Source organism: Exophiala viscosa (assembly GCF_022695815.1).
Source record: "Exophiala viscosa unplaced genomic scaffold EDD37scaffold_18, whole genome shotgun sequence".
Lineage (NCBI taxonomy): Eukaryota > Fungi > Ascomycota > Eurotiomycetes > Chaetothyriales > Herpotrichiellaceae > Exophiala > Exophiala viscosa.
Window position 1 is genome coordinate 201727 of NW_026944370.1, and position 19008 is coordinate 220734.

At 51.0% G+C, this 19008-nt stretch overlaps 9 protein-coding genes across 9 annotated transcripts; 5 read left to right on the forward strand and 4 right to left on the reverse strand.

The window, feature by feature from the left end:
• Nucleotides 1–1103: 1103 nt before the first annotated feature.
• EDD37DRAFT_216476 (Mss4-like protein) lies at nt 1104–2026 on the reverse strand. Its single transcript, XM_062810348.1, has 2 exons — nt 1437–2026; nt 1104–1386 (listed from the first exon to the last, which is right to left on the reverse strand). Exons 1-2 carry the CDS (start codon nt 1679–1681, stop codon nt 1203–1205), a joined length of 429 nt encoding a protein of 142 aa, XP_062665277.1. The 5' UTR covers nt 1682–2026; the 3' UTR covers nt 1104–1202.
• A 754-nt stretch (nt 2027–2780) lies between these two features.
• On the forward strand, nt 2781–3361 carry EDD37DRAFT_654849 (uncharacterized protein; the record flags this gene model as incomplete). Its single annotated transcript, XM_062818718.1, has 2 exons — nt 2781–2832; nt 2889–3361. 2 exons carry the CDS (start codon nt 2781–2783, stop codon nt 3359–3361), a joined length of 525 nt encoding a protein of 174 aa, XP_062665278.1.
• Nucleotides 3362–3508: 147 nt separating this feature from the next.
• EDD37DRAFT_660347 (uncharacterized protein) lies at nt 3509–4600 on the reverse strand (the record flags this gene model as incomplete). The annotated part of the gene is made up of 1 exon (XM_062819100.1): nt 3509–4600. One exon carries the CDS (start codon nt 4598–4600, stop codon nt 3509–3511), a length of 1092 nt encoding a protein of 363 aa, XP_062665279.1.
• Nucleotides 4601–5683: 1083 nt separating this feature from the next.
• EDD37DRAFT_613995 (uncharacterized protein) lies at nt 5684–6427 on the reverse strand (the record flags this gene model as incomplete). The annotated part of the gene is made up of 1 exon (XM_062815499.1): nt 5684–6427. The coding sequence occupies one exon, from the start codon at nt 6425–6427 to the stop codon at nt 5684–5686; it is 744 nt and encodes a 247-aa protein (XP_062665280.1).
• Nucleotides 6428–6471: 44 nt separating this feature from the next.
• On the forward strand, nt 6472–6981 carry EDD37DRAFT_643689 (uncharacterized protein). Its single transcript, XM_062817443.1, has one exon. The coding sequence runs from the start codon at nt 6581–6583 to the stop codon at nt 6884–6886; it is 306 nt and encodes a 101-aa protein (XP_062665281.1). The 5' UTR covers nt 6472–6580; the 3' UTR covers nt 6887–6981.
• A 2837-nt stretch (nt 6982–9818) lies between these two features.
• On the reverse strand, nt 9819–10503 carry EDD37DRAFT_571307 (Fms-interacting protein-domain-containing protein; the record flags this gene model as incomplete). The annotated part of the gene is made up of 2 exons (XM_062814323.1): nt 9819–10104; nt 10154–10503. 2 exons carry the CDS (start codon nt 10501–10503, stop codon nt 9819–9821), a joined length of 636 nt encoding a protein of 211 aa, XP_062665282.1.
• Nucleotides 10504–10720: 217 nt separating this feature from the next.
• EDD37DRAFT_654853 (S-adenosyl-L-methionine-dependent methyltransferase) lies at nt 10721–11794 on the forward strand (the record flags this gene model as incomplete). The annotated part of the gene is made up of 1 exon (XM_062818719.1): nt 10721–11794. One exon carries the CDS (start codon nt 10721–10723, stop codon nt 11792–11794), a length of 1074 nt encoding a protein of 357 aa, XP_062665283.1.
• A 579-nt stretch (nt 11795–12373) lies between these two features.
• On the forward strand, nt 12374–14595 carry EDD37DRAFT_643696 (hemolysin-III related-domain-containing protein). Its single transcript, XM_062817444.1, has one exon. The coding sequence runs from the start codon at nt 12718–12720 to the stop codon at nt 14203–14205; it is 1488 nt and encodes a 495-aa protein (XP_062665284.1). The 5' UTR covers nt 12374–12717; the 3' UTR covers nt 14206–14595.
• On the forward strand, nt 14596–18149 carry EDD37DRAFT_643698 (uncharacterized protein). The gene has a single exon (XM_062817445.1). It carries the CDS (start codon nt 14811–14813, stop codon nt 17838–17840), a length of 3030 nt encoding a protein of 1009 aa, XP_062665285.1. The 5' UTR covers nt 14596–14810; the 3' UTR covers nt 17841–18149.
• The last annotated feature ends 859 nt before the right edge of the window (nt 18150–19008 follow it).

Here is a 19008-nt window from a genome sequence, read left to right on the forward strand (position 1 = left end):
GGCAGATCGTTGATTGTGCGATCAACAACCACAATCACGGTAGAACGTTATGCTTTGCGCCTCTCAAAGCCTCAAAGAAGAAGTCGTAAGATAGCGCATTGGGCGACGGAGTGGTTGATCCGAGGGGTATCGCCTGAGAGAAGTGTGCAGATCGATGGACGTGGACGACACCCGTGCTCGACGTACTGGATTCGATTTGTCCACTACCTCATGTGCAAGTCGAATCAGGGTAAGCAAGGAACACTACGGTAAATATATCATGGTACCTGCACGGATACTTCCTCGCATAATAACGTATCAGGCTGGTCAGGTTTAGTGGTGTATGAATCGATACTAGTCTTTGATAAGTGCACTTTGTTTGTACGTCGCTTGCGGACACATGGGACGCGCGAGTCAAGCATACATCGAGCGTCGTGAACAAGTACACGTCTACACTGCGATTGCTGAAATACTACACTGCCAGGCCTTGGACTATTATTGGGTTTGGCTGGAAAACCGTTATCTATCAACAAGGCGCAAGCGAGAAAGAGTACGTAGCACTTGTCTTGGCTGAACTCGTTATCGAACCGTAGTCAATCTCAATAGGGGCAAGGCTGAGGGCTAAGGTGTACTACAGTATTGTTGTATATGAGTCAGGTGAGCATCTGCAGAAAGACGCGCGTCTGGAGAGCCCTTGATGATCTACTAAGGCCGCCGTTTCTTTTTTGATATACTATAGTATCTTGGTGCAATAACTTATAGCTCGGTACTGTCGTTCTCAAATCCGGCATGCCTACTATCCTTGTGCCGCGGCTCGTGCTTCCCCATACGGGAGTGATGTCTGGGTTAGCCAGTCCTTTGCCTTTCAGGTCGAACCAGTATTTGACCTTGTCATACGTGTTCTCCTTAACTCTCGTCCGGTCCAGTGCTTTGAGCTTCGGGCACGTGGTTTTGAATGACGTAAGGAGCGTGCTTGAAGATCTCGAGGATACTTCTTGCCGGGATGTCGCAATGTGCCATTGCTAGGCCGATTGAGCTTGCGGACGGCTTGACAACAAGTGCCACTCTCCGCAAGGCTTTGACCGGCACGGGAAAGCCCGTTCTCTGCACATCGTAAAACATACGCGACCAATGCCGTCTCTTTTGGTGATGTTGGAGTGCTATTGAGTCATGGCCTTCTTCCGCCTTGCTACCGCACGTATCATAGGTCTTCGAGACCAGGCTCAATAGGTCGCCGGATCATCAGCATGCGCGGTGTCTTTCGAGCGCACCCGGCTTTTCAAGACCGAATACTCGATCCTCCGATCGACATATTTCAGCACCTCCGGATCCATGTTATTAGTGTTAAGCCCCATCTGATACTCTCCTCCTTCACCAGGGGGAGGCCGGAGCGGCCACCAATAGCATCTACACGGCATGAGTTCGCAACCTGGTGGAAGAGGGATTGCTTGACTTACACGCAACCACAATTATCGCAAAAGTTGAAAGATAGGTCTCGGTCTCCCCAGATGTACTGCTTCGTGATTGCGCCTGGCTTCGTCTCGATCTTGACCTCGTCCGGGTGGTAGTAGCCCCATGCGGCGCCGTATCGTCTGCATATGGTGCATTGACAGATGTTGATATATTCGGGCAGTCGTGGAGCTGTGACTGTGATGGCGCCGCAGTGACAGCTGGAGCGGATTGGAGTGTTCTCGGCTGCCATCTTTCACTCTGTTCGCACGAGTTTAGGTTGTGAGGTGGGAAGATGTTGCAAATCGGACTTGTCGAAGGTTGTCTGTTTTATCAGAACCAGAACCGAAAACGATTTATATATTGTGACGTTTACTCGAATTGCCCCGCAGAGTGGTGGCGGAAGGATCGCTCGATAATGGCAGATTGTTGGCTAATATTGAGGGGGATCAATTATCTGGTAGTGCCCATGAAAGTCATCGTTGACAATCGGCTGTGGCTTCACAATGAATAGGTCGCTGTTTACACAAACAAGATAGTAGAGGCCACCTTTGCAATGGTACTTAGTCTTTCTGGCCGGAAACAACGTTGCCCACCATGTCAAAGGTTAAGGGTCAACGCCATGAACTTACAACGACCGCATTATTTGCAGTAATTCTGGATCGCACAGACCACTCACCTTCGACCGGGATGCTCATTGAAAGGCTTGGTAGTCCTTAAGAAATCTAAGCATTCGACCTTATCTGTTCCGTGGGGGGTCACCAATCACCTCGGCCCTCTAAGCGGCATCAATTGGGGTCGACTCCGGGGTATCCTGCACGGCTTCAATCTGACGTCAAAAGCGACGTCGACAGAACCATGACAGACGACAACCTGATTGCCCCGCATCGTGCTGACATTGCCTGCTCCCGTTAACGAAGATGTCAAAAGCATGCGAAGCAGGCCTAAAAGTGGATTGCATCACCTGCTCTTTGCACCTGAAAAGACGTTAAAGGAGGGCGGGCTCCAACTTGACGCAATCTACGCAATGCTGTGGTGACTGCGAACGCTTATTGGCCTTATAGGCCGTTCTTATCTCTGGGCCAGTCTGAACCAGTCAGAAAGGAAGAAATGCATTCAAGCTGCCAATCTTAGCGGGCATATCGTCAGCCATAAGAAGGAATGTTTCCCCCCAAGTTGGATTCTTTGGGGCAGGACGTCAATCGCGTCGCTTCGACGGCTGACGACTGAAATATACATACAACTGGAAGCCGAATCACTGATCACGCAGGCACTGTACTCCGAATCCACCTCGCATAGACAGCCGTACAGGAGCTTCTTTGGCCATTGAAAGAGTCTAAGCTGCAGGAAATATGGCGGCCACCAGCGACAATATCTACATCCACCACGGCAGGGGTGGTGCAGGTACAGTCATATTCTCTGCTTGAAATGAGGGACAGAACCACTGACGATCTGTCCAGGCAATGTGACCAACGCATCTATGGCGGACAAGCGACGACCCAGTCACAGCACCGATGCACAGTCCTATCGCCGCGAATTTGGCGGGCGCAGATTCAGCACAGGTGTAGGAGGATCCGGGAACATGTCTTCTCAGTCTGCAGTGAGACAAAACCAGCAAACCGAAGCCGATGAAACAGCCCGGCTGCTGCATGACATGCAGGCTCCTGGCATTATGCTCCTAGAGGATCCCTTTCATACTGGAAGAGGTGGTGCGGCCAATAAATACAAGCCGAGTGACGAGGAGATCCAAGAGGCACGCGAGAACAACGAGAACGTCCGCCGCCAGAGTCTAGCCAGCGTAGCTCAACGACGGGAAAGCCTTGCCGCGCTCAGTCAAGGTGAAAGTCCTTCGAGCAGCTGGAGTAGTCGTAGGATGAGTGTGGTCGATTCGGTGAAAGACTTGCTCCAAGGCAGAAGAGCGAGTAAGGCATGATACCTTACTACTGGCGCTTCAAAGCATTGGTCCCGGCCACAACTTGGCCAGAAATATCCAGCCTCCTTCTCAATGACCTACAACGATTGCAGATACCTCTGTCCCGCAAATGCGGCATGTCAGTAAGCCAAGACGCATTCAGGTGGCTCAATCGATATGTCCATTCGGTCTCCTGAGCTGTGACGGAAGAGTATGGACATGCTCCAGTCTCGCAATCTCAAGGTCAAGGTCGAGATCTTCTCTGTTACGTGGTATTGAAAGACTCCTGTAGCTGCGGTACTCTGCAGGCACTCGTGTCGGATCGCTGTTGACCTTGGTCAGGTCGACGAAATCAGACACATCCTTATCGTTGAAATTCCCCAGACCAGAAGGTGTGCGCCTCTCCCGCGAGTGTGGAGAGGGAAGTGATGCACGGGTGCTATTACGGCGTGGACCACCAACAAATTGCACAAGCCTTCCAAGAATGGCAAATTCGAGCTTGAGCTTGATGGAATAAAAGACGGGTTTCGTCGTCGTCTCCAGAATGTAGAGTGACGCGCACTCGAGTCCAAGGAGTCCAAGGTCCATAATGATGATAAGGATGTTGATGGCCAAAAGTTGGTGCATGAGTCGTCGAGTATTCTCCTGCACCGACAGGCGAAGTATGCGGATGGTCTCCACGATGTAAATTGTCGAGAGAATGACTTCCTGGATGAAGAAGCCGCACATCTGCACTTTCTCCATGACATTGTACCCGCGGACGAATGTTTGAGTGTGCGTGTTGCTGTTCGAGCCGACGGTGAGCACCGTGGTTGGTACATGCAAGACAATAGCGTCCACAATGATCATCCATTTCGTCCAGCGTAGGATATGCTCCCCTTTCTCGCCATGGACGATGAGATGGAGTCTGGACCACAAAACGATCGCTTGACCAGTCACCATCGGATACCATCCTATCGAGAGCAAGAAGATAGAGAACCATCTCCCTCCCCCAGTCAAGATCGAAAAGTACTTGAACAGAAACCCCAAAGAGTACGGCAGGATGCCCCAGCCTGAGACGACGAGGCTCCAGAAGTAGAGGCCGCGAAATTTGTTGAAGGTGCCAAAGAGGAGAATCTGTAGCTCGACGACATTGTACATGGCCAGACCGAGGAAGAAAGCGATGAGGATCTTCAACGTCAGGCTGTCTCCATCATAGCCGCCTGTGATTCCCAGGCCTGCAGATGCCGGATTGTCTGAAGAGGATGAGTGGTTGGACATGATCGAGTGTAAAACTTGAGCCATGACAAATTTGGTGACACTGTTGGTAGAGATTCATGCGCCATCAGGGACGAGAGCCTCACATTCCGCTATCACCAGTTGTTTTCATTGCGCGACCATGGTGTGAGTACCTTCAAAGGTAGGTGTTGAAGCACGATCAGCATGGTCTACAAGGAAGGTTGGCCTTTCATCAGGCGCAAACGGCCACTTCATGCAATCCTAGGTTTTCATGACAGATCGTAACCCCTCGCTCGGGTCGAGCTGTTGTTGGGCGTTGCCCCCGCAAATCTAGCATTGTCTTGACGTGCTTGGTATCGAGTCCAACCAGGGGTCGATTGGTTTCCATTGACACGATGCTATGCATCTTCGGTAAAGATAGGCGCCGAAGCGCGTCTCCAGGCGGCTTGTGATACGTCATATCACTTAAGGCCATGCCGCGCCATCCACAGTACGGAGTATGGGGTTGCACCAGCATTTGACATATCACTCTACCAACGCCATAAAGCAGTATCTATCAAGGACTTGAGTGTGTCCATGATGTAATTTGTATGTTTATACAGTGTCTCGTAAGCAAATGTGGATTTCGCAATCGTAAAAATGTCGGCGGCGTAATCGTAGTCGTAGTCAAACCCGAGCTCAAAATCGTTATTCATGGGCCGAAGGATACGATCACCACCGAAGGGCGGGCACTCTGTGAGCCATCGCGCATATTCCCGATGTGCATGTTATGCCTCGGGCATGTTCCCAAGGAGACTTCGTCCTCTATGAACGAGATGACAACTGACCACTTTTGCCAGCATGCCATATTTTCGTCCGTGGTGGATGGTCGTCAGATGGTATTCACCTCCATTCAACCCGCACAAGTGTGTGTACTGTACCAATCGATTGATTGCTGTTGCATTCCCGCTCAGCGTCCAGTAACAAGGAGCACAGTCCGATCTGCTCGAAGGTGTGTGCACTCAAATTGACAGTGAGGTCGTGGATTGCATGCATGTCGATAATGCATGCCTTACTGCTCATACGACGAAGAGCTCTTGTGGATGATTTTGTAATGGGAGATCTTGACCGAAAGTTCAGCAGTAATCACCCTCCTGCACCTCTTTCCCGGACTCGAACTTGTTCGGATGCGGCGCCTGCACTGAGCGAAGCCTCTCTCAGAGCTTCCTGCTGTAAGACTTCTAGCCAGTTGTGCGCCATTACCGGATGTCGCCAGATACTGTCTCTTTCGCTCACGGCGACTGAAGCCGGGCTCGCACTTCTCGCGGTATGACCATTCGAGTAGTATGAGGGCGGTCGACTTCCCCGTGTCGATGAGCGCTCCAGGCCTCGCCTCGTAACAACACATGCACTGTCGCCAGTATATGTGGAAGTCAGATCGGTGACTCGTGTAGACGGGATTGAGACAACGGAAGAGTCGGGCGATCCGGGTCGTGGAATATTGTCTTGGTCTTCAATCACCGCAATGAAATTTGCTCGGTTCTTTTCGTCTGCGGTATTCAGAGTTTCTTGCACGACGTCGTGATATAGTGGAGGACTGTCATCGTTTCTCTGTGGCCGAGGCGGGCTGTGCCCTTGGGCAGTGACTGCGATGATGCGGGTACGGCGGGCTTCCGAGTCTAAGTTGCTCGTGCGGCGGTCTTGAGAGAAACAACATGCAAATAATGAGGCCATCGAAGTCATACCTCTGGCATTTGAACACGTAACTAACGCAAGAAAAGAGGTACTTAGGTTGCGTGGACAGAATCGTAAAGGAGATCGACTATGAGGCTGACGATTCGTGATGAGGCTGCCCGCCAAGCCGGGGGTTGCGTATGACCAGGAATTCATTATCTTAGGCCTTCCATCCAGTCTAAGTCAGCTAAGAACTTACAGTAGTATGCGCCCATAACTAACCAACAGCCAACTCGGAAGGTCCTAACCTAGGGTTTCGACTCTTGACCCCTCTTGCTGTCTCCACCATTTCCGATCTATACGCTGACCATGTACGCCAATCTATCCTTGTCTTGCTGGGTGCTCCTGCGCTTCATCCACCGGGTCTTCCCTTACTTTGCCCACCATTCGATTTTATCACCGGTTAGGCTTGAGTTTGGTGGGGGAGATGGTGAACCCATCGCTGCCTCAGACATCCTCTCGGGGCAGTGTAAGCATATCAAGGCGATGAGTAGCCACTGTCATGCGTGCCACCTTTTTCTAAGAGTATCTAGTTCGTTAGCCAGGTCGTGCGAGTTTGATGTACGCAAGATGGATTTGGCAGGAAGTTTCGTTTCTGTGCCTAGGCATAGGTAATCGTGTAGCTTAGCGCAGCAGCGTGCACTGGATAGGCAGAAGCTGGGCGAATACAATCCTCAACAGTCCCATTCTTGCGATGTTAAGGGTTTGCGCGGACCCAATGCGGTCTTTGGCATTTGCCTTGTTCCACCTTCCAAGCACGAATCTTCTCCAGGTTCCATCCCGATATGCATATTTCTGCGCCCGCTTCATCACTGGGATGAACAGGGTGCCCAAGTCGTATTGACCGCGATAATGTACAGGACTTTCCCTTCAAGCGAAATTGGTAACATGAAGGCTCCGCAAGACAGGCAATCCTACACACCTCGAGCGACTCGCCCGCCCGATTCATCGAATCGAACACTTGACCAGAAGGTGTGGAAGAGATTTCGATATCTCCAGACATGTTATCCCAATCTTCGCGAGTCGTATCTAGTTTGGCCTCGATGAACTGGAATATGTCCTCGAACAGCAGTGGCGCCTTGTTTGGAATGTTAGCAAATTCTTTTTCGGCCTAAAATCCCACCATATCTTTTCCATCATGGGTAAAAATTTGTATTTGTCAAGCTTCCGGCCCCCTTGCAGGTCTTTCAAGCCCTTCCTGTTTTCACGAAAGAGCTTCTGCTCGTGGTAGATGCCGAAATCTGGATTGGAAGATTTTTCTTTCTCCGATATGGCACGGAGTGCATCGTGTAATTGGTAAGGCCCGATGTGTTCATCGAGATCCGAGAAAATGATGAGGTTTGATGGCGGAATACAAGGCGTAACCGTAGCTAGGTGTACAAGAAGCTTGTCGAATACTTCCGTGGCACCTGTTTTTAGAACGATCTGAACGTCCTGTGCGAACTCGTGGTTGAATATGCTGCAATATGGGTGGGGCGTAACATTGAAATTGAAGTAGTCCTCAGACACCCAGGTATCGTAGGGTCTCCCTAGTGTAACAGTACGAAAACAAACAAGACACTTCCATATAGCGACTATGGTGCCAAGTACAAGGGTGTAATGATAGAATCTGGCACGCGGCCAAACCATGACCAATGCTGAGGAAGGGCGGGAAGGAAACAAAGACAACTTCTCCCTTCAAGTTTGGACAAAGTAGTCGACGTTGCCCAATCTGATACACCTGCTGTTGTCCGGAATTCTGCAGACTCTGGTGCAAGCCGTGCAAAAGAACTCCGGAGGGTCTAGGTACAGTGTTCGATGGGAACACGTTGTCAGCATGTAGGCACTGAACACCGCGAAACGAATGAAAGTATGGCAGTACAAACGTCGCAGGTATATGCGTCAACAATGCAGGTCACCGGTAGGCCCAGCCGTAGCCGACCCAGTCTGCCAGACAGAAGACTTCAATCGGCGAGGCGCCATTGACGGCTACCAGCGACCCTCCTTGCCATGCAAGAACCACTTCGGTCATCTAAACAGGCCAGGCAACTCGTTGTTCGGCCGAGCTCTATTGTCGTTCTCAACGCGACCCTATCGACACCTACTATTTATGGTATGACCTCGAGCTAGGCCTCATCGACACGCGCATAATCCTAGCCTCGTCCATCTTACCTAGTCTTGTCACCGATATACTTCGTAGAGTTATACTTAGTACTGGTTTAAGTTCTTCGAGGTCTCTATTGGGAGTGACTCAGGAGACCTTCTCGCCCACGTCGGCTAGCGGGAAGGACTACCCCATATGCCAAGATGCCAGTGGCTGAAAGCGTAGACATACTAGTACTATGCTTAATTAGAGCACACTAATTACCCCATGGCATAACGTCTGCCTGCGCACCTGCCCATTCAAGGTTGTATGCTGGACAAATCTACAACACCAATCGACGATATCACGTAAATACTTCTGCCGTCCCTTAACTGATTGCAAATCCACACACACCACTACCAGGCATTGTGGGGAAAGTGTCCCAGCAAAGCTTCCTCTAACCCTCCAGAGTAATAAGTCATCACGAGCCGTAACCTCGATCATCGAGCATCGACTAAGTCCGAGATGCAACCAACCTTTGGCATTATTTCATTTCACCTTGACAGGTATTTCATACAACACGACCGGCCGTATGGATCGACAGGCGGTTCAAGTTCAAAGCCACTGGTTGATGGCTTGTTCGACACCCACTTTCCGTCAAACACATACGTCTGGGAGAGTGTCTCACCATTTCACTATTTGATACCGACTCTCATGATCGAGTGACTTGGTGTCCATGGACAGCACTGTGCCATCTTCCCCAATATGTCTACACCTCAATCACGGCGGCCCCCACGCCGTATTTAGCGAGATCCGCTCAGGAGCGCCTGCTCTCCGAGTCCAAGGACAGGGCATTCGACTGCTCGATACTCTTCAAAATCTGCGATAGGTAGCGATTCCTCCAGGCATCTGAGCGTGCTCCCCAAGTGAGCCCTTGCCCAGTAGACTCGAGAAGTTCATGCCTTGTGATCTCCAACATGGTGTAGTGCCAGCTCTGCTGGCAGGAGTGATTGGCATCTCGTTAGAGGTTCGAGTATGATGGCCGAGGATTCCCCCAGTCACATACTCTGCAGCATGCCTAAAGGCTCGGAGGATAGAGCGAAGTATCGTAGCTTGCTGTTCGCGAAGTAGGATTCCGGGCGCTCCGAGATGCTCGTCGTGAATGTCTCACGCCAGCGTGTCAATTACCCTTGGACGTCGAAGTCGCATCTCCTAAACACGCGGTGTGACTGCGCGGCGTGTCCTCTTTACCCTCTCACCATGCTGGACGCGACCAACGCGCGCAAAGTCGCAGCTGCCCGACATCCATGGTGGCAATATGGCCGAGGCACCATGCTAGAGTGACGGCCAATCCGGGCGACAACTGTTCCGTGTGGGTAGAAAGTTGCCTTAACCGCTCATGTCGTGATAGGCTGCTTGCTGACTGAGACCTGAATGTTGCCGACACTGTTTGGGCGGCACTATTGGACTCTGACTTAAGACCAGTCACACATCCTTCCGCAGTGCTTCCTCCAAGGGGTTGAGTCCATCAATCATGGCTTCAAGCTTCTCATCTATCTTCTTGAGTTCGTCCTTCTTTCTCGTGTTTTCCTTCACCAGTCCGTCCTTGATCCTCACAAGCTCCAGTCTCTCTTGCTCCATCTTCTCTCGCTCTTGCTTCTCGTGCTCGATCCGCAAAGGCATGAGTTCTTGTTCCGATGATCCTGCTTGATCGGGAAATAGTGCTAAATACTCATCGAGGGACAGAAGTGGTAGATGTGTGTATGCATGACTGGTGTTCGCTGTCAGCGTCAAACTATGTCAAAGCCGCGTGAACCTACTCATATCCCTCGCAAGCTCCTATCTCACCCATAAGATGTCGCTGCTCGTAGTAGAGGTTCTGTAGTTGTAACAGTAATCGATCTACTTCCTGTCTGGCCTCCGCTGTGTCTTGTTTCGTCGCCCTTGCTCCAAAAGCTGCTTGACGATGTTGGCCGCGCAATTTCGATAGATACGCATGGAGGATCTTTTGCCGTTCTGCTAGATCGAGTTTGAGGTCTAAAGACGGATTCGCGGTCGCAGCGTTTTCCCCTAGCCATGAAAGGGCAGAGAGAGTCTGTGTAAGGGTGGCTCGTGATGTTTGCAGCAGCGGCCGCAGGGATGCATCTGTGATGAGCGACTCGATCGCCATGATACGACAGAGCGGGTGGAGGAGGATGTGGTGATACGCAAGGATGTCGCAGATGCCCGCAGGTTGAGGGAAGAGGAATAAGTGGTTGTTGCTTGCGACTGTAAAGGCTCGACAGCTGGCTCTCAGCCAATCGGAGTTGATACTCCTCCGCTTCAAAAATATTGTCCTTTCGTCTTTGCGCAGACGATTTCTTACGACATTCGCTCAGACTCGAATCATGGCGCCAGATAGAGGCAGTGAGACCACTGCAGAGGCTGCGACTGTCGAGGCTGCCTTGGGGAGCCTCTCATTGCAGGAGTCGCAGAGCGCTCTGGCGCAAGTTGTGGATTCATCAGACCCCGTAGCGTCAACTCCTCCGCATCTCTCCCATGATCCTGCTACGAACGCGAAGCGTACAGACCCTTTCCAGTTCGGCCAGAGGCATCTATCAGAGTCGGACGACGTCTTCGAGTACAATGCTTGGGATCACGTCCTACCTGATTCCGCACATTATGATTTTTGTGAATCTCAATATGCAGCGCAGCGGGCTGCCCCAGTGTCCGACTTCGACCGAGATCGGTTTAACGAGCATCCTGAGAAGTGGTGGGATCTTTTCTACAAGCAAAAGACAAGCACGTTCTTCAAGGACAGGAAATGGCTCGTTCAAGAATTTCCTGTGTTGCAGGAGATAACGAAGAAAGATGCCGGGAGTAAAGTCGTCCTTGAGGTGGGTGCCGGTGCCGGAAATACGGCCTTCCCGATACTCAGGATGAACGAGAATCCAGAACTGAGAATCTTCGCGGTTGATTTCAGCAAAAAAGCGGTAGAGACAATGAGAAGTGCTGAAGACTACACAAACGGCAACGGGGTCATGTCTGCTGAAGTCTGGGACGCTGCCGGTGACAGTCTGCCTCCTGGAGTGGAAGAAGGTAGTGTCGACATTGTCATCATGATCTTCATCTTTTCGGCCCTCAACCCCAAACAGTGGCAGCAGGCTGTGACCAACATCAACCGGATCCTGAAACCCAAGGGCGAAGTTCTGTTCAGAGACTATGGCAGAGGTGATCTCGCTCAGGTCAGATTTAAGGCTGGAAGATGGATGGAGGATAATTTCTACGTCCGGGGAGATGGCACAAGGGTATATTTCTTCGAGAAGGAACAGCTCGAGGAGATTTGGGGAGGCAGCTTCGACTTCTTGAACCTGGATGTTGACCGGCGGTTGATTGTCAACCGACAGAGACGGATCAAAATGTACCGCTGTTGGATACAGGGTCGGTTTCAAAAGAAAGCTCCTGGAACTCTTCCGGAATGATCGAGTTGGACTTCACGAAGACACGAATATGCCTTTCAGTTTCGGGACATGCCATGGGAGCAAGTGTGGTGTTTGGCGATGTTCTAGATTTTCTATCTTCCGTCTGAAAACTGATACATTGGCACAGGGACGAGCACATGTTTCAGCAAGAGAGCACGGGAGTAGACCATTGTCGTGCGATCTCGGCCAATGATGAAGCGCAATACAAAGCATGGGAAGCATAGTTCCGATGATTTGCGCTTTGTAAATGTCACCAAGCAAAATCGACATGAGCCGCTTCGTGTTAAAAAGATACAAACGGCGATCTAATGCGCTGTGAGATGTATCTCAGCCCGATCCGGTCCGATACTGAAGGAATGTCAACCAATAGAACACTCAAAGGACTGCATGTGAAGAACGTGTATAGAGGAAGTCGTAGGGCCCTTGAATCGCATGTTGTTCGGTGTTAGAAAAGCGAAGACGGGTCATGGAATCATCCAGGGTCTTTTTCAAGGGAGCTAAGGGCTACTTCGGGCATGCCTATGTCATTTCCAGCCACTCCTGGGTCGTTATTCCTCATTTCTGCGCCATTGCCGAATAGCTGCCGTGCACGCACTGCGTGTATCATAGGTACGTAGGCTCGCTGCAGGCCAAAGCGCCACTTCGATCACACCCCGCGACCAGTTTCTCGCTTCGTCACATTCTTTGCTCTTTCAACTCGAGACCACTCTTGACCATACCATTTACTCAATTGTCTCAACGGCCAGCCCCGTATTGCTGAATCTTTACTGCAACTCCTCTCTGTACACATTCTCGCCATTGCCACGCCACGCCGACCGGACGCTGTCTGCAGACCTCAAACCAATTTCACCTCGAGCCGGATCTTCACACATTCCTTCGAGTACGAGTATTCCATCTTGCCGCATGCAATTGCGGGCATCAACATGAGTTGTGCGGTACCGACAGTCACGGTTGAGTCGTCGTCAGGTAGCCGTGCGTCGAGCACTGCCCGTTATGACGAGCGCAGCTCTTTACTCGCCCGCGGTCGACGACACTCCTACAACACCTCGGCACGGCGACAGTCGAGCGTCTGCAATGCCGATGCAGTATTCCTGAGGGTCGATCTATTTCTCGCAGAATTAAAGCACCGATTAGACAGATTGGAAAAGTACAGGCAAGAGAGTCTCGTGAGTTTCGACAACCAGCTCGAGCGTGCCTACCAAGTCTTAAGAGAAGTACGAGATTCCTGCTCACCATATCACACTGGCGAGGTCCTATGGGGTGCTGCCCGCCACCGTGCCAACATTGCTGTGGAAACCTTCGAGAACCGATACAATGATCTCGTACCTAGTCGGGAAACATTGGAACAGAAGGCTCAAGTGAGCCTGCGATTGATGGAGAACTTCCTGTCAGAGTTGGAAACAGGAGCACATTCTCGCAAAAAGCAGTTGATTGATTCTGGCTGGAGAAAGGTTGACGATTCGATTGCGGCGACCAGAGAAATAATTGAAGAAGGTTTCGACAAAGCTCTCCGTGCTACGGATCTCCTTACCGAGTCGATTTCTCACGCATTGAGCCGTGCTGCCGAGACCAGGCTCATTCATTACAATGACTTACCAGTTCCCTGGCGGAACAATCCACATATCCTTCGCGGCTACCGATTCAACAAGACAAAGATTGAGTGTGTCACCTCGATGTTTCGACCTTCGAATGAGATGGTCAATATCTGGTCTCATACCATTGGACTGTTCATCGTCCTCGCTATTGCCTTCTACTGGTATCCTTCTTCGTCGACCTTTCCACTTTCCAGCAAATGGGACGTTCTCATTGCGGCATGCTTCTTTATTGCAGCCTGCAAGTGTCTGATCTGCTCAGTCATGTGGCATACAATGAACAGTATCGCTGACAAATGTCTACTTGATCGATTTGCTTGCGTCGACTACACTGGCATTTCATTCTTGGTCGCCGCCAGCATCTTGAGCACTGAATGGACCGCTTTCTACTGTGAACCAGTATCTCGCTCAATCTACATGACCATGACAGCGATCTTGGGGATAGCGGGCGTCATTTTACCATGGCGGGAGAGCTTTAATCGAGCAGACATGGCATGGGCTCGTGTGGCTTTCTTCGTCACTCTTGCGGTCACCGGCTTTGCGCCCGTGTTGCAATTGAACTATACACGAGGTCCTGCATGGACCTTCTATTTTTATGCGCCGGTGGCCAAGAGTCTCATGGTATATCTGACGGGCGCCATTATATATGCCAGCCAGATACCTGAAAAATGGAGCCCTGGCTTGTTCGATTATGTTGGTGGCAGTCACAACATTTGGCATATGGCGGTTCTGGGTGGTATCCTGTTTCACTACACGGCCATGCAGGAGTTCTTTCAGGGAGCATTCAATCGAGCTAGTGATGGCTGCTGCATCGGATAAGAGCCTTTCATGCGTAACTGAGGCGGGCTACAAAAATGCATAAGTCTGTATATTATCTTCATTGGACGAACAGCACTATTTGAGTGGTTTTGGGACTATATCCTGCATTGCAGCGAATCCTCGGTTTCCAGTTACACCCTGACAAAAGCGTAAATTGATTGCATACAGTGCTCGCATCACTATACCGATTGTGCAATTCTCAATATCTTCTCGCATGGCTCATCCATGAATAGGCAGCACCATCCCACAAAATGTTGTTGACTTGCGCCCATCAAGACTCGATGGGTGGTGCAATAAGTGAGTGGTTGGTCGATGACAAGGCTGACGCCATTGCAATTCAAGATCACGTGAACGACTGACTTGCCTGCGCCTTCTCCATCAATATCCGCCTCGTCCTTGCGTGTCACTCTCCCATTTGTACCACGAATGTCATTTATATCTCACGTATAATATGAAGCCTTTCTGTATATATCTGAGGCATTCAAGAGTCTTCCCATGTCTTGACATTTAGTAACATCACCATCTCCGAATCATCGTCGCTGAACCATGCGTTCACCGGTCTCTCATCCCTCATCAGCTGTGCACCCAATACTACAACTCTCAGAATGGCCACAACGCTGATGCCTACGAGACAGTCAGATCTTTCACAATTCGAACTGTTGATCACTTGCAATCCGCCTATACTGCAGTCGCTGCTCGCACAAGCATCGACTGAGGCCATATTCCGACTCTACCAAACCTCATCTTTTCTGCGCGATTTCTTCTCCAAGTCACCTACATCATGGCGATATATATCATGGCGCCTGTCCCAACCAGCCGCGGTCACTGCGCTCACAGCGAATAACGGGGGTGCTGCCCCTCCACGTCAATCAAGCAATTATGCTCTCGATCAGATCCTCCTCAACGTCATAAACCCTTTCAGTACAAGATTGGTCAGCCTCGAATTGGATAATACTGCAGTCAGTGGAGCGACGTTAACTTCCACAGTCTTGGTGTTGAGGAGAGACACATTGCAGCACGTTTCAGTCCGCGGCTGCAAGAACGTATCATTGAAATATCACATTAATCCATGGCTTCAGATGCATGCACTGGCGCGGGAGTCTCAGACGGCTAATGGCCCACCTGGGTTCGAAACACTTGCGTTGAAGAGTCTCTACACCTACAGATGCCGGCACCACAGGAGGAGGCCATACCTGCCTAGTAGTCTGGCTCGCAAGGAAAGCGACAGTGAACCCACCCATGAATTGGTACTCACATGTCACAAGTTGGGGATTTGGACTGACACAGCTTGGTGCACCACACCAGGAGCCCGCTGCTATCGTCGGCGGGGTTATGTCAAGATGAGAATGCCGCAGGATCCCAGGGAAGTATGGGTCGTGTATGATCGATTGTGGAGGAGCCGCAATTGGCTTGGACCAATCGACCAGTCAAGGACTCCGAGCGATGCTGGCCCACGAAAACGGAAGCGCGATTGCAGAAGCTGGGAGTTTGATGAAGAGGGCATCAATGGCGAACCAATTGGACTGAGAAACGAAGGCAAAGCGACCCCGGCACATTTGCGTGAAACCCACAAGCAGTTTGTCGAGAATATCACCTGCCACAACTGTTCTGCTGAGATCTTGGAACGATGCGAACAGTGCTCGGTAATGATGCACTGCGTTGGATGCAGAAAGACGCTTTGTGCAAGTTGTGCATTCGATCGACCGTACCTACGAAACAAACACGCTTCCGAAGAGGAAAGAAACAGGTTTTGGTGGGCGCCGGGTTGTGCTGTGTCGCCATGTTCTATGCAAGATCAGGATTTGCCTGCCAACGGCGTGATTATTGGGAGTCAAACGCAGACTGCTAATGTCCTGCCTAACATCAAGTTCAGATGGTGCTGTACAGAGCCAGTCTTCTCTGGAGGAGGTGGTATCACGTTCGGTGGCAGCAATACTCGGGAGACAGACAGGATACGTGCCGCACCTTTGCCAAGCGGACAGGGCTGGGAAGATCCCGAATTCAGTCCAGATCGGTCCGATCTGGGAAAGCTCACGGGGAGTTCTCACTCACGTTCACACGCGGCTTTGGCTCATGGACCAGGAGGTCGCTGGTCGTCCATGGACAACTTTTTCCAGACGGTCGAGACTTTGAGCCCACCAGGCTATCCACCGATTTCGGTCCCCAGAGTGCTATGTGACGAATGCTACAGTTCGGAGCATTGGAAGCTCAAATGTGAAGCTTGTTCTACTGCTTTATGTCTCAAGCACGACATAGGCGATCGAATGAAGGCGAGAATATGTGGCTACAGAGATCTCGTGGCCGAGAAGCAAGAATACAGGTCCCGGCAGAAAGCTCTGAAGTTGCTGGCTACCCTGATGCGACACCGGAAGGAGAGACTTGGGGCAGCAAAACCGGTTCAAGATCAGGACGAGACGAGCTCGAAGATGACTGGTCTTGTAAATGGTGTTGACCGATTATTCCTGCACGCAGGTGCTTCGACAACAGCTCAAGAGTGCGAGCCTGGGCCAAGCTCGCACAACGTGCTTTCAGCACATGCAGCAGAACTTGAAGTTGGGCAGGCTGCTGAAAGTTTGCGAGCCCCGTTGGCAGAACTTGATCTGCCTTTGCGATCACGTTCCCCTGCCTCTGACACTACTGGACCTCAGTCTCGATCCACATCTCCGACACCATCGGCACAGTCAACATCTGCCACGGAATCAGGTGCTCTTCCCTATGAAACCGACTCGGAACTGCCATCAATGCCCAGATGGCAAGGTTGCCAGGCCTTTTTCTGCCCGGCAACTCGTCCTCCCAGTGATCACAGACGACGATGTACGGCGGTTATGAAACAGTGCCTCGAGTGCAAAGTGCAGGTCTGTGGTACTTGTGTCAATGCCGAAGGTCCTCCCTGCCCCTGCAAAGGCTGCCGGGGCACGGTGCAGCCTGACGAGCCTACTTCTTCTGCAGGCCCGGCAATGTCAGCATATGTCAATGCTGCACCTGCAGACGCTGCGCCATTTTACTGCCCGAATTGTCGATGGGAGAGAATGCTGACGGGCAGATGCAAAAGAAAGACTGAAGAATTCCTGCGCGCTCAGTCACAAACTCTGCGGAAGATGAAGAAACGAAAAGATAAACGGCGCAAACCTGTTTACGACAGGCAAGGAGAGAGCAATCCTCGCTCCGCAGCAGAAGACGCCATTGACGGGCTGGTCGAATTTTTCACCAGTCTCAACGTCCAGTTCTCGGAGACAGGTCATTCAGAAGAGGTTGATGCGATGCTAGCTTTACCAGAGGTCGATCCGAATTCAGCAACAAACATGAACGATATCCAGGAATTGGAGGATATGGGAGCTCTGGCACGAGACTTGATTCGCAGAATACAACGTCTCCGAGATCAATTCAGGCCTGGCTCGTTGGCGGCTCTTGCGCTACCAGACATTCGCCTCGAGGGCGATCTAGAGGCCAGCGCTGCTGTCGTCAGACCTGCACATCCTGAGCTTCCTATACCATTTCAGCCTGCTCCAGGACACGCCGGAGGACAACTAGAGGTCATGCACGAGAACGAATTGATGCTGGATCAGCCGGAAATGGAAGATGATGATGATGATGACGAGCATCTCCTAGACGGACGGGACTCGAGTTCAGAGTAAGGTCCATTGGGGAGGGAGGGCTCGCTGAGTACAGTACAATGGGATCAGGATTCCAGACATGACTTGATCTGGCTGGAACATGGGAATTTCCAGGATGATTTTGTGAGAATTTTTGGCAGACGCATCAGCAATGGCATGAACGGGAAGGAGCATGGCGTTCAGGACTCGGAGAAAATGACAATTGAAATGATGTTCCTGGATCTTCAAATCTCGAAATTTCGATCTTGATCATGGCGGGTGTCACAGCACCACTCATTCCACCTTGAATCTACTAGTATCCCGCTCGCTCACGTAACACATCTGTAACACGTTTTCCAGGCCGCTTTCTCCACTAGTACTAAACCTTTATCGGTTATTTCGATGCTGCGCTCCAATCCAGTGTCGCTCCTTCCCTGGTTGCATAAACGCTCCTTCCTCTTCAAGTTTCTATGCAAAAAATCATTCTTTTCAATTGTTTTGTTGAATTTTCAGATCTACGGGCTTCAAGTTTGCGAGCCGGGGAACGCCCTGCAGAAGCCGACCATGGCTCTTTGAAGGCTCAGCGTGATTGGTTCAGGCTGTCAGCACCTAGGACAGGGTCGAGGCAGACTCGGAACCACTCACTTGATCTGATCCCAATTTGATTCGATTCCATCGGGTTTCGACACAGTTTGGAGACGGATCTGAACTGGTTCGAAATCGGGTTGATACTAGTACTACCGAACTGGCATCGAGACGAACCGAGCTGGAAACGGGCTGGCAATGAGATACTAGTACTATACAGTAGTAAAGTAATCAGGACGGACGGAATTGGGCTCGATTCAATCGGATTACCAGTAGTATGGCGAGGTTTTCCATATATGCCTTGGCTGCATCTCCGGTCTAATCCTCGTTCCTGCCTTTACTTTGTTTGTTGTTCACTACTGGGCTCGACTCAGAGCATCATGTTTGCTTTGGGAGCCTAGATTTGACCGAAACCGAGTACATTACAAGAGCTCACATACACAAAACGTCAATGCATGACGACCCTGCTCCAGGAAAAGTGGCCTTGTCCAACTGTGTTGCTCTGCGCTTAAGCAGCCACAGACAGTGAGTACTTACAACTTTCATGATACGACTTCCACTTCCAGGTTTTCTGGCCATCTCGGCTTATCCTTGCCGTTCCCGCGGGTTCCGACGTTGTACTTCA

Bases quoted from the DNA above. Each gene is read 5' to 3' on its own strand.
- EDD37DRAFT_643689 (XM_062817443.1), top strand. From the start codon at position 6,581: ATGTACGCCAATCTATCCTTGTCTTGCTGGGTGCTCCTGCGCTTCATC.
- EDD37DRAFT_643696 (XM_062817444.1), top strand. From the start codon at position 12,718: ATGAGTTGTGCGGTACCGACAGTCACGGTTGAGTCGTCGTCAGGTAGC.
- EDD37DRAFT_643698 (XM_062817445.1), top strand. From the start codon at position 14,811: ATGGCCACAACGCTGATGCCTACGAGACAGTCAGATCTTTCACAATTC.
- EDD37DRAFT_216476 (XM_062810348.1), bottom strand. From the start codon at position 1,681: ATGGCAGCCGAGAACACTCCAATCCGCTCCAGCTGTCACTGCGGCGCC. The intron at 1,387-1,436 runs GTAAGTCAAGCA...CATGCCGTGTAG, and splicing joins TGCGATAATTGTGGTTGCGT to ATGCTATTGGTGGCCGCTCC.